Below are 19,739 nucleotides of genomic sequence, written 5' to 3' on the forward strand. Positions count from 1 at the left end.
ATATTGGAAACAAATTGTTTTTTTCTTCTTTTCTGTCTTACTGTGCATTTGAGTGAAAATTTCAGTACTGCCACATGCTCAAAACCTCACCAAAATGTGCACACACCTAGTAAGTAAGTACCCCATGAACATGAATATTTGACATAGATGCCCTCTGAAAAAGGATGACATCACAGTGAGCGAAAAAGTTTAAGAAAATAAATGAGGCCCAAATCGCTCATGAGGATTAAACAATATTTCAAAATCACTTGCAAAACCAAAACTGCAAAACAGGGATAAGGAAGTTATTTAAAAACTATTATGGGATGGCCACACAACTGTTGCTTTGGCAGCCATTTTGTTCCAAAGTGAGATCTGGCAATTTTCACAATTTCCCACAATATAAGAATTAAAACTTGTTTGAGTGATCTTCACCAAATTTTAAATACATGCTACAAGCTTAAATATACAAACATCCCAGAACTTTTGTTGACCTTTGACCCCAGGAAGAGGCAGCCATCTTAAAAAAATAAAATAAAAAAGATTTCGTATCAGGTGCAAATTTAAACTCTTCTTATGGATTTCGATACATTGCCTCTTAAAACCTAGAGCACTACTGGAAAGCTAAAAATGTTGCACATTTTTTCCAGAGTTCTGTGAAAATGAAATGTGTGAATTCCCGGCTTGAGCTGATAGAAACAATATTACGTACAACATGACTACATTGGGAATTTGAGTGTGATTAGCATAATTCCTCTGTTGCTAAGGAAATCTAAGGGTTTACTGATGGTGAGAGAAAAGGGGGCCGTGGGTTGTACTTGTGGGCCATAAAACGTTGCATTTGATTTCTAAATTACAGTTAGCCACAAGAAAATTGTAATTACACAACATTTTGAATAGCTCTGTAGCTGTAAGCTCTCTAATCTAATGCCAAAAAGACCAAAAGAGACAGAATATTTGAAAATGTGCATTTTATTTATTTTGTGGACCAGGTCTCTTTGAGTATTACATCAGTTCACAACTTTATTTTTTTTTCTCACCAAGAACATTTAATGTGCAATCATTCATACAGTACACCACACCAGTTCGGCTTAGAAAACTTTTGATTGTACACAAATAAAAACTCTCCTTTAAAAATCTTTGCTCTTTCTATTCACCAATCTAAAGATCTCTATAAGGAATAACTTTTCTCTGTTTTGAAGTTATGGGTTTACGGTTGAGAACTTCAATATACAGTCTAAGAATTTCAAAAAGGTACGCAGGAATCACATTTGGTTAATATTGCTTTGTAGAGGATATAAACCAGGAGGTGGCCGGTAAACAGAGACAGAGGTCTCGCAGAGTGCCTTTTAAAGCCAACCAAAACACATTCGTGCTATTATTGTTCCCAAGAGTGCCAAAATAAAAGTTTTACTTCAGCTAGTTGAGTGAATTTAAAACCAACAACTAATTTTGCTATTGTGTCAAACCCAGACTAGAGCATTGCTGTAAGCACACGTATCTGCACCGGTAGATTGCTGCCTGCCATGCAAATAAAGACAAGACAAGCAGCTGGAGGATGAACCCATATTAGGCGATGAACTGACCGGTTTGTCTTATGTACAATACGATGAGTCAGCAGATACATTGGCTCATTTTCCTTTGACTGCTAAGAGGGTGACATTAGAAACAAATGATCAATCACAACTAAATTTTCTTTTTTACCGACTTAAAGAAAATTCCGGCATCGAGTTTGATTTCAATTAGAAATTTCATGATTAAAATAAATAAAGCCATTCAATAAGAGTAATCATCACAAAGTAATAGCAATCCAATTTTGATAAGTTATTTCTAGATTTTAAATGACTGCCTATTAGTTTAACAATTAGTGCTATAATAGTCCAAGTTACCAAAACATGTGATTTTTGGTTAAAATATAAAAACTAGCAGTACACAAACGTTTTTTTTTTCCCAGCTTTGGAGGACTGGAATGTCTTGAGGACATAAAGCTGAGAGCTTCAGACAAACTAAAAACACATTTCAAAGCAAACATAATGACCTTCTCATATAGATGTAGTGAATCCAGAGAAACTTTTCAAGATTTAGACTGACAAAGCCATCTAAAAAGGTACATTCTACAGTGATAAAACAACTCAAACAAAAAAAAAAAAACAGATACAGCAGTTACAACATCCAATTGTAACTGGTTCCTCTTTGGGCAAATAAAACAAGACTGTGAAGAGCTGAACCAGAACAGCTCTGAAGGGATGTGGCAGTGTCTCTTAAGTGATTGTTGCATATATGAATTGTGTAAAAGTTTTCAGGTCTAAAGGCTGCAGTTCAGAGGCAATACAGTATTTTTTCCCCTCACATTTACTAAATGGCTGAAATGTCAAAACACAAAACTTGTGTCGTAGGCTACAAATGATTAAATAAAACTTAACTTTAAAAGCTGGTGATTTAGTTTGTATTGATCTGAAATGTCTGAATAAGCTTTATGTAACTTCCAAAAGCTGACTTTTCCATGTAGGAGGAAAGGTTTAGGTTAGGGTTACTCATTGAGGAGGAAATGGCTGAGCTTTCATTTGATATACTGACTTACAAATAAAGGAGGCACACTGGAAGTCTGATGAAGGTCAGTAGTGTTTAGTTACATGTGTCTAACAGCTTTTTTTTTCTTCACCAGACTGTTAAATATGTTGATATGAAGATGAAAATAAGTTAGAGCACTTGAGGAGTACAATAATGGCCATAAACATGACTAACCCAAGGCTTTGTACAGAAAAACAGCATTGCGACAGGGAAGGCAGTTACGTCAGAAGGAGAGGATAGTTGAAGCTTTTATTTGGGAACAAAGCACACAAAGAGGATAGAGTGGAGTAAGGAAGAAGGGAAAAGAGGCACTAAAAGCCGACTCAATGTTCATAGAACTGACCACTCGGTTCTCCTGCTTCATGTAGTCCATTGGTCAAACCCTGTGATAAACCAGTTCAGTCTCCTAGCCACACACTCTAGTCTCTTCAATTATCTCTCTTTCTCTGCGCTCTTCCCTCAGTAGTGGTCCTCTGTGAGTTGGGGGTTTCAACAGGTGGAGGCAGCTCAGAAGGACGCTGCAGGAGGTCCGCCGGGCCTCTCATTGCTCTTCCAACCAGGAAGGCTGCTCTGCTCCTGGAGGCTTCAGCTTTATGTTGAACTGCTTCAGTGTTTGCTCCAGCTGCTGCTGGTTCCCAGCAAAGTATGCCGAGATGGCATTGTGGAAGAGTAGGAGCTGCTTATGCATCACTTTGACCTGAGATGCACGTTGATATAAATTGGGATACGGAAAAATAAGCACAAAAATGTCGACACTGAAAAAGACATGCCTCACTGCAGACTTGACTAACAAATTTACCTTGTTCTCTTCCAAAAACTTGAGTTTGATGGTCACATCGGAGCGAAGGCGTTCATACTTCTCTCTGTGAACATGGTACTGTTGCTGAGCAGCATCGATACGCGCCATGGTAACCGCATCCCTTGGACCCATGTTCAGTTCATCTAGATCTGACCGGTAGGCGTCAAACTCAAGTCTACTTGTTTAAAGCAGACAGAAAAGCAACATTTACGATTAATATAAGCAGCATCAACATATTCTCAAAATATATGTCAATAACGGACATTTTTCTTGACTACAGTTTCATAAAATGTGTGCACCAAAAAACATGCAGTTAAAGCAGCAGTTAGGATTCACATTTAGGATGTATTTGAAAACAAAGTGCTTGCAAAACTGTTGACTTGAAACTATTTTTAAAAAGTGACTGTGCATGATTCTGAGATAGTTTTAACTTGAATTTATTAATTGATTTTATCCTGATTCCTGCTGCAATTCAGCTTTTTGCCTCCTGGGGACAGCAGACTCAGCATCACAGCAATCATAAAGTGTAAACATCTGCTTTCGCTCCGAACCCCTTTGAACTAGACAATTCGCTCCAAGTTGAGACAGATTTTTTTTTCCTGAACAAATAAACTTGAATGAAATTGATTCAAAAATGGGCTAAATGTGCTGACCTTGCATTCTCATACATCTTGATAGTCGTCAGGGTGTCCTCCATTGTCTTGTTCACTAATGTGTTAATGCTGGACACAAAGAAGTTGATTGCACCAAGCAGAGTCTCTCCGTTCTTGCACAGCAACTTCTGAGTCTCTGCATTGTAGCCAAATTCATCCTAGATAATAATAATGATGTAAAAAGAAAAGAAAAATTGTCAGGAGTACACAAAGCATGGAAACAAAACACACACAACTCTAGAAATGTTGGAGAATATTCTCCTAGGTCTCACTCTTAACTCTGGAGATTTCTGACTGAGGTCAGCGAAGGTGTCTCCCAGTGCATGCTGGGTCTGCACCATGTTGTAGAAGTGGTTGGTCAGCGCTCTGGCCAGTCGCAGCACATTCTCATATTTCCTTTTAGTGTCTCTCAGCACCTCGATCTGAGCCTCCATCTCCAGATCCACAGTTCGAGATCCCCGACCGAAACGCTCAGAGATCATTTGTTTTGTACACTGGAGCAATGAGGGGAAAGCAGACAGAGCCATCGCTAAAACCATGTACATCCGATGGCCATAAGGGACGTTTGTGCAGCCACTGTTAACTCACATTTTCCTAAAATGGCAAAAGTTACCTTATACGTGTTGAAACCCCATTTTTTCATGTATTCAAGTTTTTCCACAGCCACGCCGCGGGTGGTTTGTTCTGCTGCCATGGATGAACTGCTGCTGCTGCTGTGGTGCATGTTGGAGCCTGAGAGCAGGTAAAAATTAAACAAAACATTTCATTTCGAATTTGACAATACGGCAAAACAGAAGTATCTGGGTGCTTTTCTTTCCAGTAAGGAATACTCAAAATCCCTCTAGTGAGTTTTTATAAAACATGTTAAAAAAAAAAAAAATTATATAGAACAAAAAAACCCAAACTTTCTAAATAAATCATGTTTAAAATACAAATTAAAAAATATATAAATATATTTAAATAGTTGATTTTCTTTTGATATCATTACGTCCCATTTAAGATCTGGGAAATTTGATCCATGTACGTAACAACTCATATCCCTATAAGTATAAATAATTTTGGGCATTATTGTGCAAATAAACCAAGGCTGTAAGAAATTATGAGTACCCAAAAGTATGATGAAAAACAACTAAAAAAGGAGTATAAGTAGGACACGGTTAGGAAGGAACTTAAAAAAGAAACTAAAGGAAATAGACTAAAAATGTGTGGTTCAATGCAGATTTTAGACAGTAACAATTAGAAATGTTTGAAAAGCAGCTGCTGCAAAAACTTGGAAGCTAGTTAGTTATAGGCGATCGATCGATCGTAGGCTATTGAAAACCTGAAACAAGCCAGATCAGCTGTCTAAGAAATACCAACAGAAACCCCCAAACGTTGAGAGAAAAGAATCAAACAGACTAAGCTGCCCATCCCTCCACTGGAAAAGAGACAAAACAGACGATAAAAGAGCAGAAAGACCATCTCCCAACAAGCTGAGATAACACCCTGGAAATTAAGAAGATTTTTCCAAAATTAGATAAACGTGGTCATTAATCCAGATGTCTTTTAATCTCCATAAAATTCTTGCTCTTCAAAATAACATTTTGTATCATATTTTGGAAAAAAAAATCTTCTTTTAATGATCAACAATAGTAAAGTCTAAGCTACCGAATCCTGTAACTTGGATCCTTTTGTTAAAGTCAGGATTGTAGCGCACAGCGGGGCCTGAGAAGAAGAGTGAAATGCAGATACATCAGGATCTGATAAATCACTGAGAAAAAAGGATTTGTTCCTTTACATCTCTTAAAAACACCTATATTTAGGTTAGGGTAGACTACTAAAAAAAGACACTGAAGCTTTTTATAAACAATTGCCCATTTTGGAGCTTTAGCTTCATATCTAATAGCTCGCTCATTATAAAATAAACATAGTTGAAGGCTACTATAAAGAAACATGCCAACATTAGACACACTGATTCATTTAAAAAAATGTTCTAATGGGTCAATACGTATAACTTCTAAAAAAGAAAAGTAAAAGCTAACTGAAAGTGAATACAGTTGAAGAAAAAGAAGAACAGGCTGACAGGTGGACTGACCGTCTCTGTTACCTGTGATGGAGCTGGTGGGGATAATGCCCTCGACTGTTCCTCCATAGCCTCCAGACACAATGTTGGTCTCATTCAGGTTGGGTCCTGACACCATCACCTGCTGAAGGTCCTGCAAATTAGGGCAAATTACACCAAAAAAAATAACACAACAGAAAAACAGTTTGGGGAAACTTGTTGTAAAGTGTTCGGCACCTGAGCCGCCACCAGTGTGTGATTGGGTGAATGGGACTGCTACACAAGTATACGCCATTTACCATAAATTAAAAAGAAAGAATGGATGTTAATGACTAAGGTGAAAATGTCAACAGTAGATTGAAACATAAAGGTTCTGTTTCCATTTGCATCAAAGCACAATTGATTCATGGAGGTTAAAGGGTTAGAATACATAAGATGTTAAGTAAAAAGAAACAACAAAGTAGCTTATAGTGCTAGATTAGTTCATGTATCACTAAAATGTGTTTTTAAATCCTAACTAATTTAGACAAATATTAATAATTTTTAAAGGTAATGCATATGTGAAGAAGTGGCACCAGAGATCAAATCACTGAGGACGCATAAGATGTTGCAGAGACATTTTAAGCTTAAAAATACAGGAATACGTTTTATTTTGAAGGGTGCGCACAATTATTGTGACCAATTGTTGAATCAGTAAGAGTGTTTGAGCTGATGCACTTTTCAATTTAGATTTCTTTCTTTTTCTGGACAAATGCATAATAGCCATAGTTCCAACAAAAATGTCTAAAATGTTCACAAGGTCCACAAGGTTCACACTTACCCGCTTTTTGGCTAAGGCCCATGCTTCTGTGTGTGAACCATCATCCTCAGACTTTTCCGTTAAAGGAAAATTTGTAATAATTTCAAAATAAAAATATAACTAAAGTGGACACGATATTTATGTAAAATACTTAGTTCAATCCCCTCTGTGGGGATATAGACAATTTGCTCTAAGTTAAGAGTATATGACTACATGAGTATTTAACTTAAAGTGTTAGGTATAAGAATATAAAAAAATGTATATCTGTATGTATATCTCAAGGAGACTTTTTTTTACTCAAGGAGGGGCAGATATGTGTGCTGACATCATCAGACAGTCCTGTAGCAAACACTGCTGCACAAAGAGCAAATAAATGCAGATCGCACACTGACACTCTGAGGCTATTGAGATCATGACTGAGAAAATATAAACAATGTTCATCAGATAAGAACTCGTGTCTTGTATTAAATTACAGATTTTCTGCAGACAAAACTGTATGGGGAAAAAAAAATTATTTACTAATAATAATGATGTGAACCTGAATATGTAGAACAAACCACACAATACCATAGTATGAGAAATTACTAAACAACCCCAAATTGCTGAGTATTTCTGACAGAGCAAGAATAATTTAGAAGTGAGACGCTCCTACACAAAACACGTGTGTGATGGACCCAACAGGAGGAGATAGTGAAACTGGTTTGGTGTGCGCCATTCACTGTAAATAAGTGTGACATCACCTAAAGAAAACGCCTTACTTCCAGCTCTGACCAAACAAAGTCCATTCACGATTGGGACGACGCCATGTTGAAGCCAGATGACCTCAGTTAACCGTTCGACTCAGTCTGAGTAAATGCTTCTATGGCAACCACTCTCGCCAATCAGGAGTGAGCTTGTTGGAAACCACACTCCTACAGTTTCTAAGCAGGCTGCGGCGAATCTGTCAAAGGATTACTAAGCTGCTATACATTTACATTTTTGAACAAGTAAAATATGAACTGTGTAGCCTTTCAGAGTAAATTTGAATGTAGCTTCTAAATAACAGTGCAGAAGAAAAATCAGTGTCCCACTATGGTTGCTCATCACTCACTGCAGTTGAGTAAACACACTTTAACTTTAAGGATAATTTACATTTTTGTCCTAGGCAAATAAAACTTCCAACCTAAATGACTCCTATCGACAGTTTACTGGGATGTTGGTAAGCAACAATCGGTGCTTTTACTTAAAAAAACAAAAACAAATTCAGAGCAGGAATACACAGCACACACAAATAAACAAATAGCCTGCTCACCCTGGTGTCTCTGGAGCTCCCTACCTTCTCATCTAAGCTCCATTGCAGCTTTGCAGCCTGGACAGACATGGAAAGGAGGTGGTGGTGGTGTTGGGGAGGGGTTGACAAGAACACAACAGCATGAAAAGAAAAGAGACAAAAAGAAAAACCCATGACTCAAACATGTAACGCAATAAAAACAAAAATGAGCGCAAAGCCCACAAAGAAACAGACATGCAGGATGGAGAACAGTGATGAGTGGAATCACAGCAGGTCCGCTCATCATTTGGCTGCTTTCTGGAGGAATCTGAAATGGATCATCTGTTCCTCTGAAACAACATGTTCTGATTCCCGTGTCCAAATTCTCATCAGACTGTTACCCTTACAATGACTGTCACAGGCGCATAAAACATAAAAATGCACAACATAATGAAACAATCAAAAGAAAAGGGAAAATAGATTTTGAACAGACAATATAAAGTAAATCAACTTCAAAAGTAAAAGATTTAATTTAAAGGATCCCACATCAGGGGAAAATACAATTATACCATAGTCCGGCTGAATACTCGATTCTGATTGGCTGCTGGGTGTGCATTAAAACCTGATAACCGCACGGTGAAAAAAGAAGTTCCGGTGACCCATCTCAAAACTTCTGTATCACTGCGCCGGCTTCTTTAAAACAACCTTTAACTTCACCATCTGGACAAAACCAAGCGGTAAGAGGTGAACTTTCTCTCTGAACTGATGCTTTATTCAACCCATCGGAAAGATCAGTGTGTGTATATATATATATATATATATATATATATATATATAGCTGAATCTTTACTACAGCGTTGGTGCGGCGCCTTGCCATACGTAACAAATAATTCGCTTTTTGTGAAAAAAGCGATCCAAATTGGGAAAAATTAACAATTAAGGACTAAAAACTGGTTAATATGCATTTCTTTTGTAAGTGACCATGGCATAAGTGGGCTAATGGCCTTCGAAATGTGCATTATCACTTTTTAACGCACTTTGCAGAAGCAAACGTCCTCCTTCAGGCTTCCACAGCGTGGAAGATAAATTGGGCAAAAAGGTGAAAGAAAAGCAACATAAAAGTGTCAAACATACCAGAACCTCAACAGGAAAGAGCTTTATATTTAATTCAATTTGTATACTATGCTATACTATGTTTAGCGGTTATATATCTATAAAGAAAAGTGCCACTTTTGTCCATTAACAGATATCAGGATTTCTTTTTCTAACTTAAGATGTTTTTTGCAGAACACCTCTAATTTCAAGATGCAGTAAGACATCCCACTGAATATAGTTAAACAAAAAAGTTAAACAAAAACTGGAAACATCGGGGTGTTCCAATAACTATTGAACAGTAAAGTACATCTTTAAAGATATGTTGAACCACTAAATCAATAATTATAACCATCTGAAACAAACTTAAATAAAAGTGATAATGGATTAATTATATCAACGCACACACACAACTCAATAAATGTTTTCTTTAACACTAATGAAACATTTTTACAGGTTTTGGATCATCAAACTATTAAGAGTGAAGGGTCCTTGCAGTTTATCCGCAGATTAAAGGTGCAATACCCATTTGCTCACTGTTGCAGTGCAGACTGGGAAAATGGTGACAATTGGGTGAAAAGGGAAGATAATAAAGACTCCAAAAGTGTACTTGGTAGAGAGGTGACAAGCAGTTCACCTCTAAAAAAAAACCGTTATGTTCTGCCTACAAGCACCAGTGCAAATAATATTTCATATTAGTAATAATAAAACGTACCAGGCTAAATTGATGAGGCAGACTGCAGAATAAACATGTGAGCCAAGATTTCTGAATAGAGATGAACATGGAATCCACAAAATCTGAGAGTTTCATTACATTCTTTGTGCTTGTCTGATTTATTGTATTTAATAATTATTAAATTATTATTTTTGAATGTTTGGATGACTTAAGTGCAGACCAAGAACATAAAGAGTGTTAAACTGTTAAAAAAAAATAAACGATTTTGCTAAATCATTTTACCAACACAAATAATATGCTTTTAGAAAGACAAACTGGGACACCTATAGTCACCTCATTGATAAAAGAAAACAGTCACACCAGTAGTGACCCACAGTGACAGGAGAGTGCTTGTAAACTATAGTTTTCCAAGCTTTTCTGCCACAATATCTCTTCCGTGTCAAAAACAAGACCACTCTGCTGCTTCAAAACCACTAATCTTCATCCCCTTGAGCCCGGCAACAGCCGACTACAGCAGCCAAGCTACAGGTTGAGAGGCAGACATCGGTCGGATTTCAGAGAGCTGTCATCCAAGGACAAACACCGCCACTTTCAGATTAATTGCACAGTTGCTATGACAACTTGTTCAAGTGCAGAACTAAACAGCACAGCTAAAAACATCTCTCTCATGCACACCCATCAAAATGAGGACTGCGGGGTTGCTTGACTGTCAAAGATTGCTAAGTGGGAAGGGCGTCTTTTACTAGCCGTGCGCAGAGGAATTGTAGTTTGGTGAGCAAATAACACCAGCAACTGGAAGTACTTCCTCCAGGATCTTCAGTCTGTTTGCCCAACAAGGTGTGCCTACCTTACAGCTAAACAGCACAAGCTTTCATCCAAAACCAAGGAATTTCCTGGTAGGCTACAGAGACTTAAGGCAAACTTGCAATAGCTATGATATGAGGATAATGGTATCAACGTATAACATATGATTGAATACATTGGTGTGTGAGGAATCAATCCAAAGCTAAATTTCTATGTAGACGTTTTCAAACTGAAACAAAAGATTGAAAATTGTGTTTTTAAAATATTTTTGGGACATTTTTCTACTGATGGAGGCCATATGTTAAGAAAATTAAAATTAATTTCCTTATTTAAGTTTTTGATAATCAGGAGCAGAGGAAAAAAAATGCCATTTAAAAAAGAGCTTATTTATACACTAAATACACTCCCTGCTCCGCTCCACAACTAGGACGGGGAAGAGGGGTCGGACTTGCTCTGTGCCAAAAGTCCCGCCCACAACTCAGAAGTGAATTTCTACTGAACTACTGCTGCTCTGCGGAAACTATGTCCTAGAATGATTTCGCCTAAAACCGGCATCACCACAATGAAAAGACTGGGATCGCTTTTAAAATGGGTCAGAAGATGATCGGAGTGGGTCTTTAAAAACAAAATAACAGTTAGCGTAAAGACTTTGTAGTCAACAAAATAAGTTTGAATAAATGAGGTATGGTATGATAGGAAATTAGCAACCGGCTGATCTATAGAATTCTCTGGTGGTCTGTTTGTCCACTTTTGGATTTTGGATGCAAAAATGATATTTATGACACACATAATCAAGAAAAAGTATGTTTTAAAATAACAGTGTCAACAAAGATTGAGTCTACAAATTATCCTTTTTTCCCTTTGAGATCAAGAGATGCCAAAAATGAAGAAAAGAAATGTTGTGGCTCACCTGTTCAAGGCTGTCATCTTCCTGCAGTGAGCCGGTGTCACCATTACTATTGATGGGAATCTCCATAGTTGCAGCTTTACTCATAATGCTGTCTGTCATAATGGCGTTTGTCTGCAGGAAAAAGAGACGAGGAGGAGGAGGAGTGAGGACTGCAACCTTTAGGCAAAGTAAAAACATGAAAAAAATAAAAAAGCTGCTTAGAAGAGGAGAGACCAAAGCAACCAAATCATTAAGCAGATGTGAATCTAATTACAGCAAAAGAAGAATGGAGGAGGCTTTCAATAGACCAAGGAAAGCGCTCTGGGCAAAAACAACACACCTATGACTCTCTAAAACACACACACCACAACAATGAGCGGCTGTGGTGAAGTGGCCACTTTACTCCAAAGCTTGATTACAGGACGGCAGATAAAAAAAAAAAAAAAGATTCTCTCATCAACACTCCGCAGTTTTCCGATAAATGGTTCGGCCTGCCAAGCTTTTTACAACATTGACATTTTGCAAAAAATTGCCAGACAAAACTATCTTTATTCCAGATAATTCAAATAGTTCACACTAACAAACAGAAACGGCCAATAGTGCTGCTTTTCTCAGATGATGCAAGGAGAGCAGAGTTTGCACAAGCAAAGAGAAAAAGAGAGGACTTTTATAAAGTCACAGCCCCCTAGTTTAAAACCAAACCATTTGATGTAATGTGTCAATCACCAACAAATACATTTATAAAATTAAAGTAACAATACTTTAGCACAACTGGAATGATCCAGACTGAATAAGTTGTTGCTTTTCTTAGTTTGTGCACAACACCACCAGTGATTCTGAACAGTTCACTTTTAGATAAACAATCAGCAAATGTTTTACATCGGAATACTCACAAATAGATTACAAACGGTTTAAAAGTAACCATTTACCACTGTATACGTACTAGTAAACAGTACAAAAAAGAAAAAACAAAGCCCTTCCCTGCTTGTCCAGTGTGAAAGTTATATACCCCCTTACATGAAGCAATTCATTCCATTGGCAGTGGATAAAAACACAGAACTGATCATTCACAGGTAGATCAGAGAGCAGGTAGATCAACAGCTTGTTTACAACAGTAAAAATGTCTGCCCGCCCCTCCAAGAGTGCTTAACATAGAATCTGTATTAGAGTTTTATCCTGAGGCAGGAGAAATGGTTTTTAATGTGAGCAATAGTAGCTTTTCTGCTACTTAAAATGTCCAGATGTGGTTAAAACAAATCTACAGTAAGAAATTTGATGTCTTCAGCTTTATTTCAAATGAAAAAACCTCAGACATTTGGTCCATATGGTAGTGTGAGGAGCAAGAAGCAAAGTCTGAGCCTTGTGACAGCAGGTGTACCTGCACAGGTGCAAAGTTCTCACCTAAAGCAGGCTTCAAATGTGAGTTAAGCGTCACACAAAACCGAAAAAATACCCCTCATAAAATAACTATTTATAAACACGTTTTTTAATGTGACTAAAACAGACTCTCTAGAGGCCCCCCTTTTCCCTACCAGTCAGATGTGAAGAAGATAAAAATGGTTTATGGATTAACAAATCGTGAGTTATCGTTATGCTTCGCTACTACAGCAGTGCACCAGTGACGACGACAAACTGAGCAGGTTGAAGAGGGAATGCGGTCTATTTCAGACGGGTTGTATGTGACTTACGCTGGTCCCGTCGTCAGCACGGTGCTCCTCGACTCGGGAAGCTAAAGAACAAGCTAAGAGAGCAGGCTAACGCGGCGGCGGAGCATCCCACTTCAAACGCAGTGAGAGGAAAGCCGCTACGCCCTTTGGCGGTCAGCTCCTTCCTGCCCGAGGCGGAAGTCTCACTCAGATAATTGGGATGACATCTCAGAGTACATTTTTACTCCAACTGGACTGATGTTCGGGCTCCGCGTAAAAAATCGTGGAGCTTCGCTTGGACGAAGCCAGAGGGGACACTTTACGGAACTGACGTTCCCGTGGAATAATTAAGCGGGCCGTCTCAAAGATCGTCTAATCGTGAACAGATGAAGTCTCTGTCCCAATTTGGTTTGAACCTTTAGTTGCTAGTGTGTTTGTTACCTTTTTGCTGCTCATTATTTATATAAATTAATAAATTTATATATATATATATATATATATATATATATATATATATATATATATATATATATATATATATATATATATATATAGTGTGAAAATTATAAGACGTTTCTGTGACCTAATAGTGCTACGTCTTTCTCTATTTAAACAAAGATAAGTGTTTTTTTTTATTTCTTTAGCCATTAACAGTTTGTGTTAATGTAATAATCTGTTTCCCCTCAATGCGCATTTAAATACCTTTTTTTCATTATGTGCACAAATCTGTCTTCAGTTTTACATTTTTAAATACATATAAATTGACAATTGCATCCATGAGATGTAGAAAAATGATCGATTGTCCATTTTCCTTTCTGTCAGATTGGTAGAAACCCTTTGTTTTTTTTCTATTTCTTTTTCTCACTTCTAAAAAACAAAATATTTTAAGTAGATAAAAAGACAGGAGCTAAATTATCACATGCCATGAAGTATCATACCCAATGGACCTTATCCAAATCTCTATTGATAAGATTGAAAATGTTTCAGTTTCAACCTGTTTGTTGCACTCAGGCAAACATGTTTCTTTTTTAAAAATAAGACAGACAATTTTTGTCTTTTTTTATCATATGCAAAATAAATTTGTTTCACTTACTATAAATTTCACCACAGGATCTGTCCAAATGATTAAAATTAAGTACAGAGATTCCAAACAGGGAAGTAAATCTGAATTTAACAGGGTGATATCAAGAATGAATGTATGAATGTATGGAAACACATACTTAAATCATTTATTTGATTTGATTAATAATCTAATAAATTCATAGTAGTAGGTTTAAAGGTTGTCATTTGGACTTGGTTTTTAAAGTTGAAGACGTTCCACCTCCTCTCTTTCACCTCCAAAAGGCTTTGTCAATTCTGAATTAGCTGGTAAAAGAGCTGGATTGCAGTGGATTGAGTCCACAATGTTGCTCTGTTTGTAGCTGGGAATTTTGTCCTTAGGATGAACCAGTTTTTGTCTGAGAGTATTACCAGGTTTGAGATGAACTGGGATGTTATGTTGTCTGAAAATCCTTTTTAGTTTTTCAGACAGGCCTGAGATATAAGAAATGGAAATACTGATCTAAAAAATTCTTCTTTGGAAATTCTGCATGAGAAAATGTGTTAAAATTAAAATAAACTTTTTTTTCCATCAAAAGATGTAAAATGAGGTTAGAATGCAATTTTATTTAAACTTGCTCTACATATGAAAATTTAGTTGCTTTGAGCTTCAATGGTTAAATGTGTTTTCCCATTTAAAAATTGAGTCACTTGTCTGCATGGCGAATCCATTTGTTTGGGTCAGCAGCCGCACAAAGCACAGCAGAGGTACATTTATATGAGTCTGTTTAATGTTGAGTAGCCACTGGAGAAAGTTTCAGATCTTTGTTAGTCAGAAACCACATATAGTCTGAGTATGGCCCACCGAGCATTGATTTACTGGAATCGTGGCATGTTTTTTCTCTGTCACTCAGTAGTGAGCAGACTCACCTGTTGACTCATATATTCACATGAAAGAAGTCTCGTGCAGACAGCTTTTTTCAGCACTGTTATTGAATTTATGAGAAGTCAATAAATGTATAAATGTGGAAAAGTGAAGTGAAGTGTAGACTTTTAGTGTAAATTGTTTTTTCCTTTTTGAGGGTTTTTAATGAAAAATAGCAGATTTTTTCCATTCCAAGCTTTCCCTCTTGGTGGTGCCAAACTGCATGCTTAGAGTCAAATGGGCTTGTATTAAATATATGACCCCAAAAAAGGCTTTAAGAAGTTTTTACCTTTATAACTGCGAATCTTTTCAAAGAAATAGCGATGATAACCAGCAGCTTCATATTGCTCTGCATTATTAAAGACTCAAGGAGAGTCATGTGCAATCATCTGCTAAATTCAAAAGTGGCCTCTCCAGCCTACTATCCTCTACACTTGGACAATATGGTAGTCTATCTTATCCATCCATTTTCTTAACCTGCCATATCCCTTTCAGGGTCACAGGGTTGCCAGAGCCTGTCCCAGCAACTGTTGGGCAAACACTTGTCGGGGGTACACCCTCTCCAGGGTGTACACACACACTAGCGACACTTAAAGAGTAACCAATTAACCTATAAACTATACTTGGAAGGAAGATGGAGAGCCCGGAGAAGACTCACACATGCACAGTGAGAACATACAAACTCTATGGTCCCAGCTGGGATTTGAACTTCTCGCTATGATACGAGCACACTAACCGTTGCACAATCACGCAGCCCTAGTCAAGTTAATAACAATGAAATACAGTCTCCGAGATGTCGTCCTTTTTTCTGTGCAATAAAGTAGAAATGCATCCTGTAAATTGCTGACCTATCTTAAATGATTACCTTATTTCAAAAACATTGTGTCCTCTTTTTAAAAAAAAAAAAAACTACAAGCCTTTTATTAATATCTATAGGTTTAATTGTTTAAAGTTGCATATACCCTATACAGTTTATATTTTGCAGTTTTGAAAACCACATTGCATTTAAGCTATAGTTTTATGATAATTAAACATTTAGATTCTTTCATTAAAATTCAGTGGAGTTTGTCATTTCTTTTGTCATTCATCATCTTTGCCTCATTTGGTTATTGGTGAAATATTCAAAAGACGTTTACTTTTTTTTTCTTATTTCTAATTTTTTTTTAACTTGTCGTGTCCAACAGCTGGGCAAACAGATGAGAGCTAAAGGCCTGTTGTGTTGGACATATTTTACTTTAACAACAGGGGTTATGAATCAAGTGACAAACCAGAGGTATGTCTGAATAAACCCCATTTCATATTTCTGCTGCCTTGTCACTTGAACTTTCATGTCTAAATCCTCCACTTTTATTTTCAGTTCATTTAAAAAAAAAAATCACAGCATTTAGCAGAAGAATGATATTGTTTCTAGAAAAAGATGGAGAGAAAGTTAATTATTTGAACTATTAACCAATATAATTTAAAACCAATCAACCATGGCATTAGTTAAAGCCCAGAACCTTTTTCTTTTTGGACAGGTTTGAAATATTAATGAAATGAAAATTTAAAAAATGAAGAAAAAACCCTTTAAAAATGTTTTTGATTGTTTTGTAAATTGTCCAACATAAAGATTTTTGAGCTCCAATAGCTATAATAGGTAGTTTAATTGACACCCATTATTTTGGGGGTGACAGCTACATTGTTGCCATGACAACTAGTGTTAGAGGACCTTAGATGGGAGAAAAAAGGTTCTCAAAATGCTTAGCTGTTTAAAAAAAAGAAAGAAAGAACCAAAATTATTAGAAGTTTTCAAATGTAACTCTTTTAATAGGCTTAATTCTCAAATTATTGAAAGTAGTAGTAATTGCATTACTTGGATTCTTGCTTAAAGCTGTGCAATAAATCCATTAAGATTTTTTTATTGTGGTATTAACCTGAAAAAGCTCATGCTGTAGATCTCTCCCCCACAGACTAATTAGAAATTCCAGTGGAGTCTTTTGTAAATATTGTAGGCTTGTAATGTTTTTAATGTGTGCCAGCCAGAGATGCCATTAATGCTTCCTGAGTTTATTTTTCTGTAAGTGCAGCTGCCCTTTATTTGGTAGAACACATCATAGCTCATTAAAAAGGAAACAGAACCTACAGCGTACACTTGCATACAGTCATAGAGCACCCACAGGCACACAACAAAACACACACTAACACAGACAGATGTGGCCAAACGCACAAGCTGTGATCAGCAGTGTTTGCCTCAGTTGCCAGGATTGGTGTTTTACAGCTGCATTTGTTCCTGACTCTGCAGGTTTATGGAGCGCTCTGGGTCACGCACTACATCTAAACACTGCCAGATCGAGAAGGGGCTGAGCACGTATCCCATCACCTCAGCGCCGCCACACACACACACAAAGGCGTGACAGACGTCAGCCCACACACACCAAGCAAGACAAAGCCCACATCAAAGCAAACACACTAATCCACTCAGGAAATCTACGCTTTTGCTGGAAAATAGGGGGGAAAATGTGTGTAACATAAAAAATAAAATGATGTCCCAAACATTTCCACTTCTTGAATGTAAATAATTCTCATTAAGGGTCAAGAACTTGTTTTCCAAACTTGAATTACCCTGTTAGATGCAATTGCCTGCTGGATCATCACTGCAATGAATATGAAATTACCAATAATCCTCACTTTACAAAAGAATAACACAAACTTTAACTAAGACATTGAAAACAGTGTAGCAAAGGTTGCTATCATAAAAACACATAGGGGATTTCTCACAAAATTGATGTCAGAGCTGTGTTTTGGGAACCAGGAAGACCTCCAACATCTTGTTTATTTTGAGGAGACCTTTGGTCAAACACAAGAACTTAAATGCACCTCTTTGTTTTGCTTTTTTGTTGTGTTTTTTTTTCTTCTTTTTGTGTGCCTTTCATTTTCCATTTCCTGACTCTGTTGAGAGCAACTGCTTTTTTTTTTTTTTTTTTTCTTTTGCTTTGGACCAATAAGCTTCTAAACCATCCTCAGCATACCGTGGGACTCCAGTGGATTTACAGAGATCATCCAGGGAGCCACCTGGTGGGGCTGTGGGAGAGGTAAACTGCACTGGAGTCAAACAAGCGGCCACAAAAACACCACACATTCCTCAGGTTTACGAGACAGTCAAATTCAATCAACCACCAGCAATGGAAGAGGAAACAGCTCTCATTTTAATTTTTTTCCTTTTTTTGTTTTTTTTCATATGCAGCATTTGGTCCAAAAATGTGTTTTACTGCAGAGAACCTCCTGTGAGGCTACTGTAAAAATTATGGCATAATTTCTCTCTTTGGGGACAAAACGTTATAAACAACCTATGAAAAACCCACGGAGGGTGAACGTGTTAAGCTGCATTTTTGTGGAGGAAACAGGTCATGGGGAGTTAACAAGGCTGCACACTCTGCTTCACTTCTGTGACCTATTTTGACATCATTTTTTCATTTCCATGCACTCAGATTCTTTTTTGTTTTTTGTTAAAAATGTTTTTTGACATTAGTTCCTACTGAGAGATGTGCTGTGCATTAGCATCGACCAACTGAACCGGAAAAACAAGGAAACAAAAATTCTGATTAAAAAAAATATAAATACATAAATAAATAAATACATGTGATAACCCACTTATGATGTGCAACTACCTTGAAAGTTTTCGAAAAACTTCACATAGAAGAAATAAAAGGAATGGATGAATTTATAACTTTCAAGGCTTTATGTTGTACTTCTGGATGCACTCTGTTGTCCTCTCCTTACCTCTCCTCCAACTTTTAGAGCAAAGCGGAGGACCAGATGTGCGAGCTGTGGAGGTGCAGAAAGACTCAAACCAGCACCCCCCTACACACACCCAACAGATCAGCAGAATCTATTTGGTCCTCATGTTTCAGCATGAGCTGTCATCCCCAATGCCAGGCTGCACACAAGAGATTCCTTGCAGACAATGGTCTGCTGCTGGCCACTGCTCAGATCCAGCAAAAGTAAATGATTTAAAGCTTGATTTATGTCCAGCTTTGAACATCCCTTTTTTTTGCCTAGCCTTTTTATTGGAATTTATTACATGTATATTCATACTTCTTAGATTTTTTAGAGTTTGAACACTTTTTGCAGTGAACACATCTGCAGTGGTCTCAAAAGCAAAACTACACTGATCTTGTCCACCAGGATCTGTTTAAATCAATTAAAAGATTCTATTACAATATCAAATCTTCCTCATCTTGAGAAATTTCCTGCTTAAAGAGCCACTCCCAGTGATCTTTTAATTAAGATCATTCCCTTTTTACCCCAAATCCAAAAAACCTGTGTCCTTTTCTAGGACATTGTTTCTGCAGAGCGGCAGGGGTTCATTAGAAATTTGCCTTTAAGTTGTGGGGGGGTGGTTGGCACAGATTAAGCTCCCCCTATTTCCCGCCATCCATCTGTTTATATTCTTTCCGAAAACAAAAATGGCCAGCCATATTGGAGCTATCCAGCTTTACAGTTTTAAGCCGGATACCAGCTAATTTTTTGACTGCTCCTCATTCAAAGCAATTTCCATAAAGACATACTCAGAAATGCAATTTTAAGCTTAATTTCCTT

The 19,739-nt window shown here is 37.2% G+C and overlaps 1 protein-coding gene across 8 annotated transcripts; it reads right to left on the reverse strand.

Annotated features, from left to right (window-relative positions):
- Nucleotides 1-933: 933 nt before the first annotated feature.
- LOC101169381 (arfaptin-2) lies at nt 934-13,556 on the reverse strand. Of its 8 annotated transcripts, none has more exons than XM_004076208.3 (9): nt 13,241-13,556; nt 11,574-11,684; nt 8,134-8,190; nt 6,089-6,197; nt 4,616-4,734; nt 4,275-4,496; nt 4,003-4,160; nt 3,350-3,524; nt 934-3,247 (listed from the first exon to the last, which is right to left on the reverse strand). In XM_004076208.3, exons 2-9 carry the CDS (start codon nt 11,670-11,672, stop codon nt 3,092-3,094), a joined length of 1,095 nt encoding a protein of 364 aa, XP_004076256.1. In that variant the 5' UTR covers nt 11,673-11,684; nt 13,241-13,556; the 3' UTR covers nt 934-3,091. The 8 variants fall into 8 exon arrangements, with proteins under 8 accessions (XP_004076256.1, XP_011481623.2, XP_011481624.2 ...); XM_011483321.3 differs by having other exon boundaries at nt 6,077-6,185; nt 13,241-13,547; XM_011483322.3 differs by having other exon boundaries at nt 6,077-6,197; nt 8,158-8,190; nt 13,241-13,546.
- Between the last annotated feature and the right edge of the window lie 6,183 nt (nt 13,557-19,739).

The sequence above is a fragment of the Oryzias latipes genome, chromosome 14 (genome assembly GCF_002234675.1).
Source record: "Oryzias latipes chromosome 14, ASM223467v1".
NCBI classification, from domain to species: domain Eukaryota; kingdom Metazoa; phylum Chordata; class Actinopteri; order Beloniformes; family Adrianichthyidae; genus Oryzias; species Oryzias latipes.

Excerpts from the sequence above, each read along its gene's own strand:
- LOC101169381 (XM_011483325.3), bottom strand. The coding sequence starts at position 11,672 with ATGACAGACAGCATTATGAGTAAAGCTGCAACTATGGAGATTCCCATC. Across the intron at positions 8,191-11,573 it reads AAGATGACAGCCTTGAACAG|GCTGCAAAGCTGCAATGGAG; the intron begins GTGAGCCACAAC and ends ATGTCTGTCCAG. Across the intron at positions 4,735-6,076 it reads CATCACAGGTAACAGAGACG|GCTCCAACATGCACCACAGC; the intron begins GTCAGTCCACCT and ends ACCTGCTCTCAG.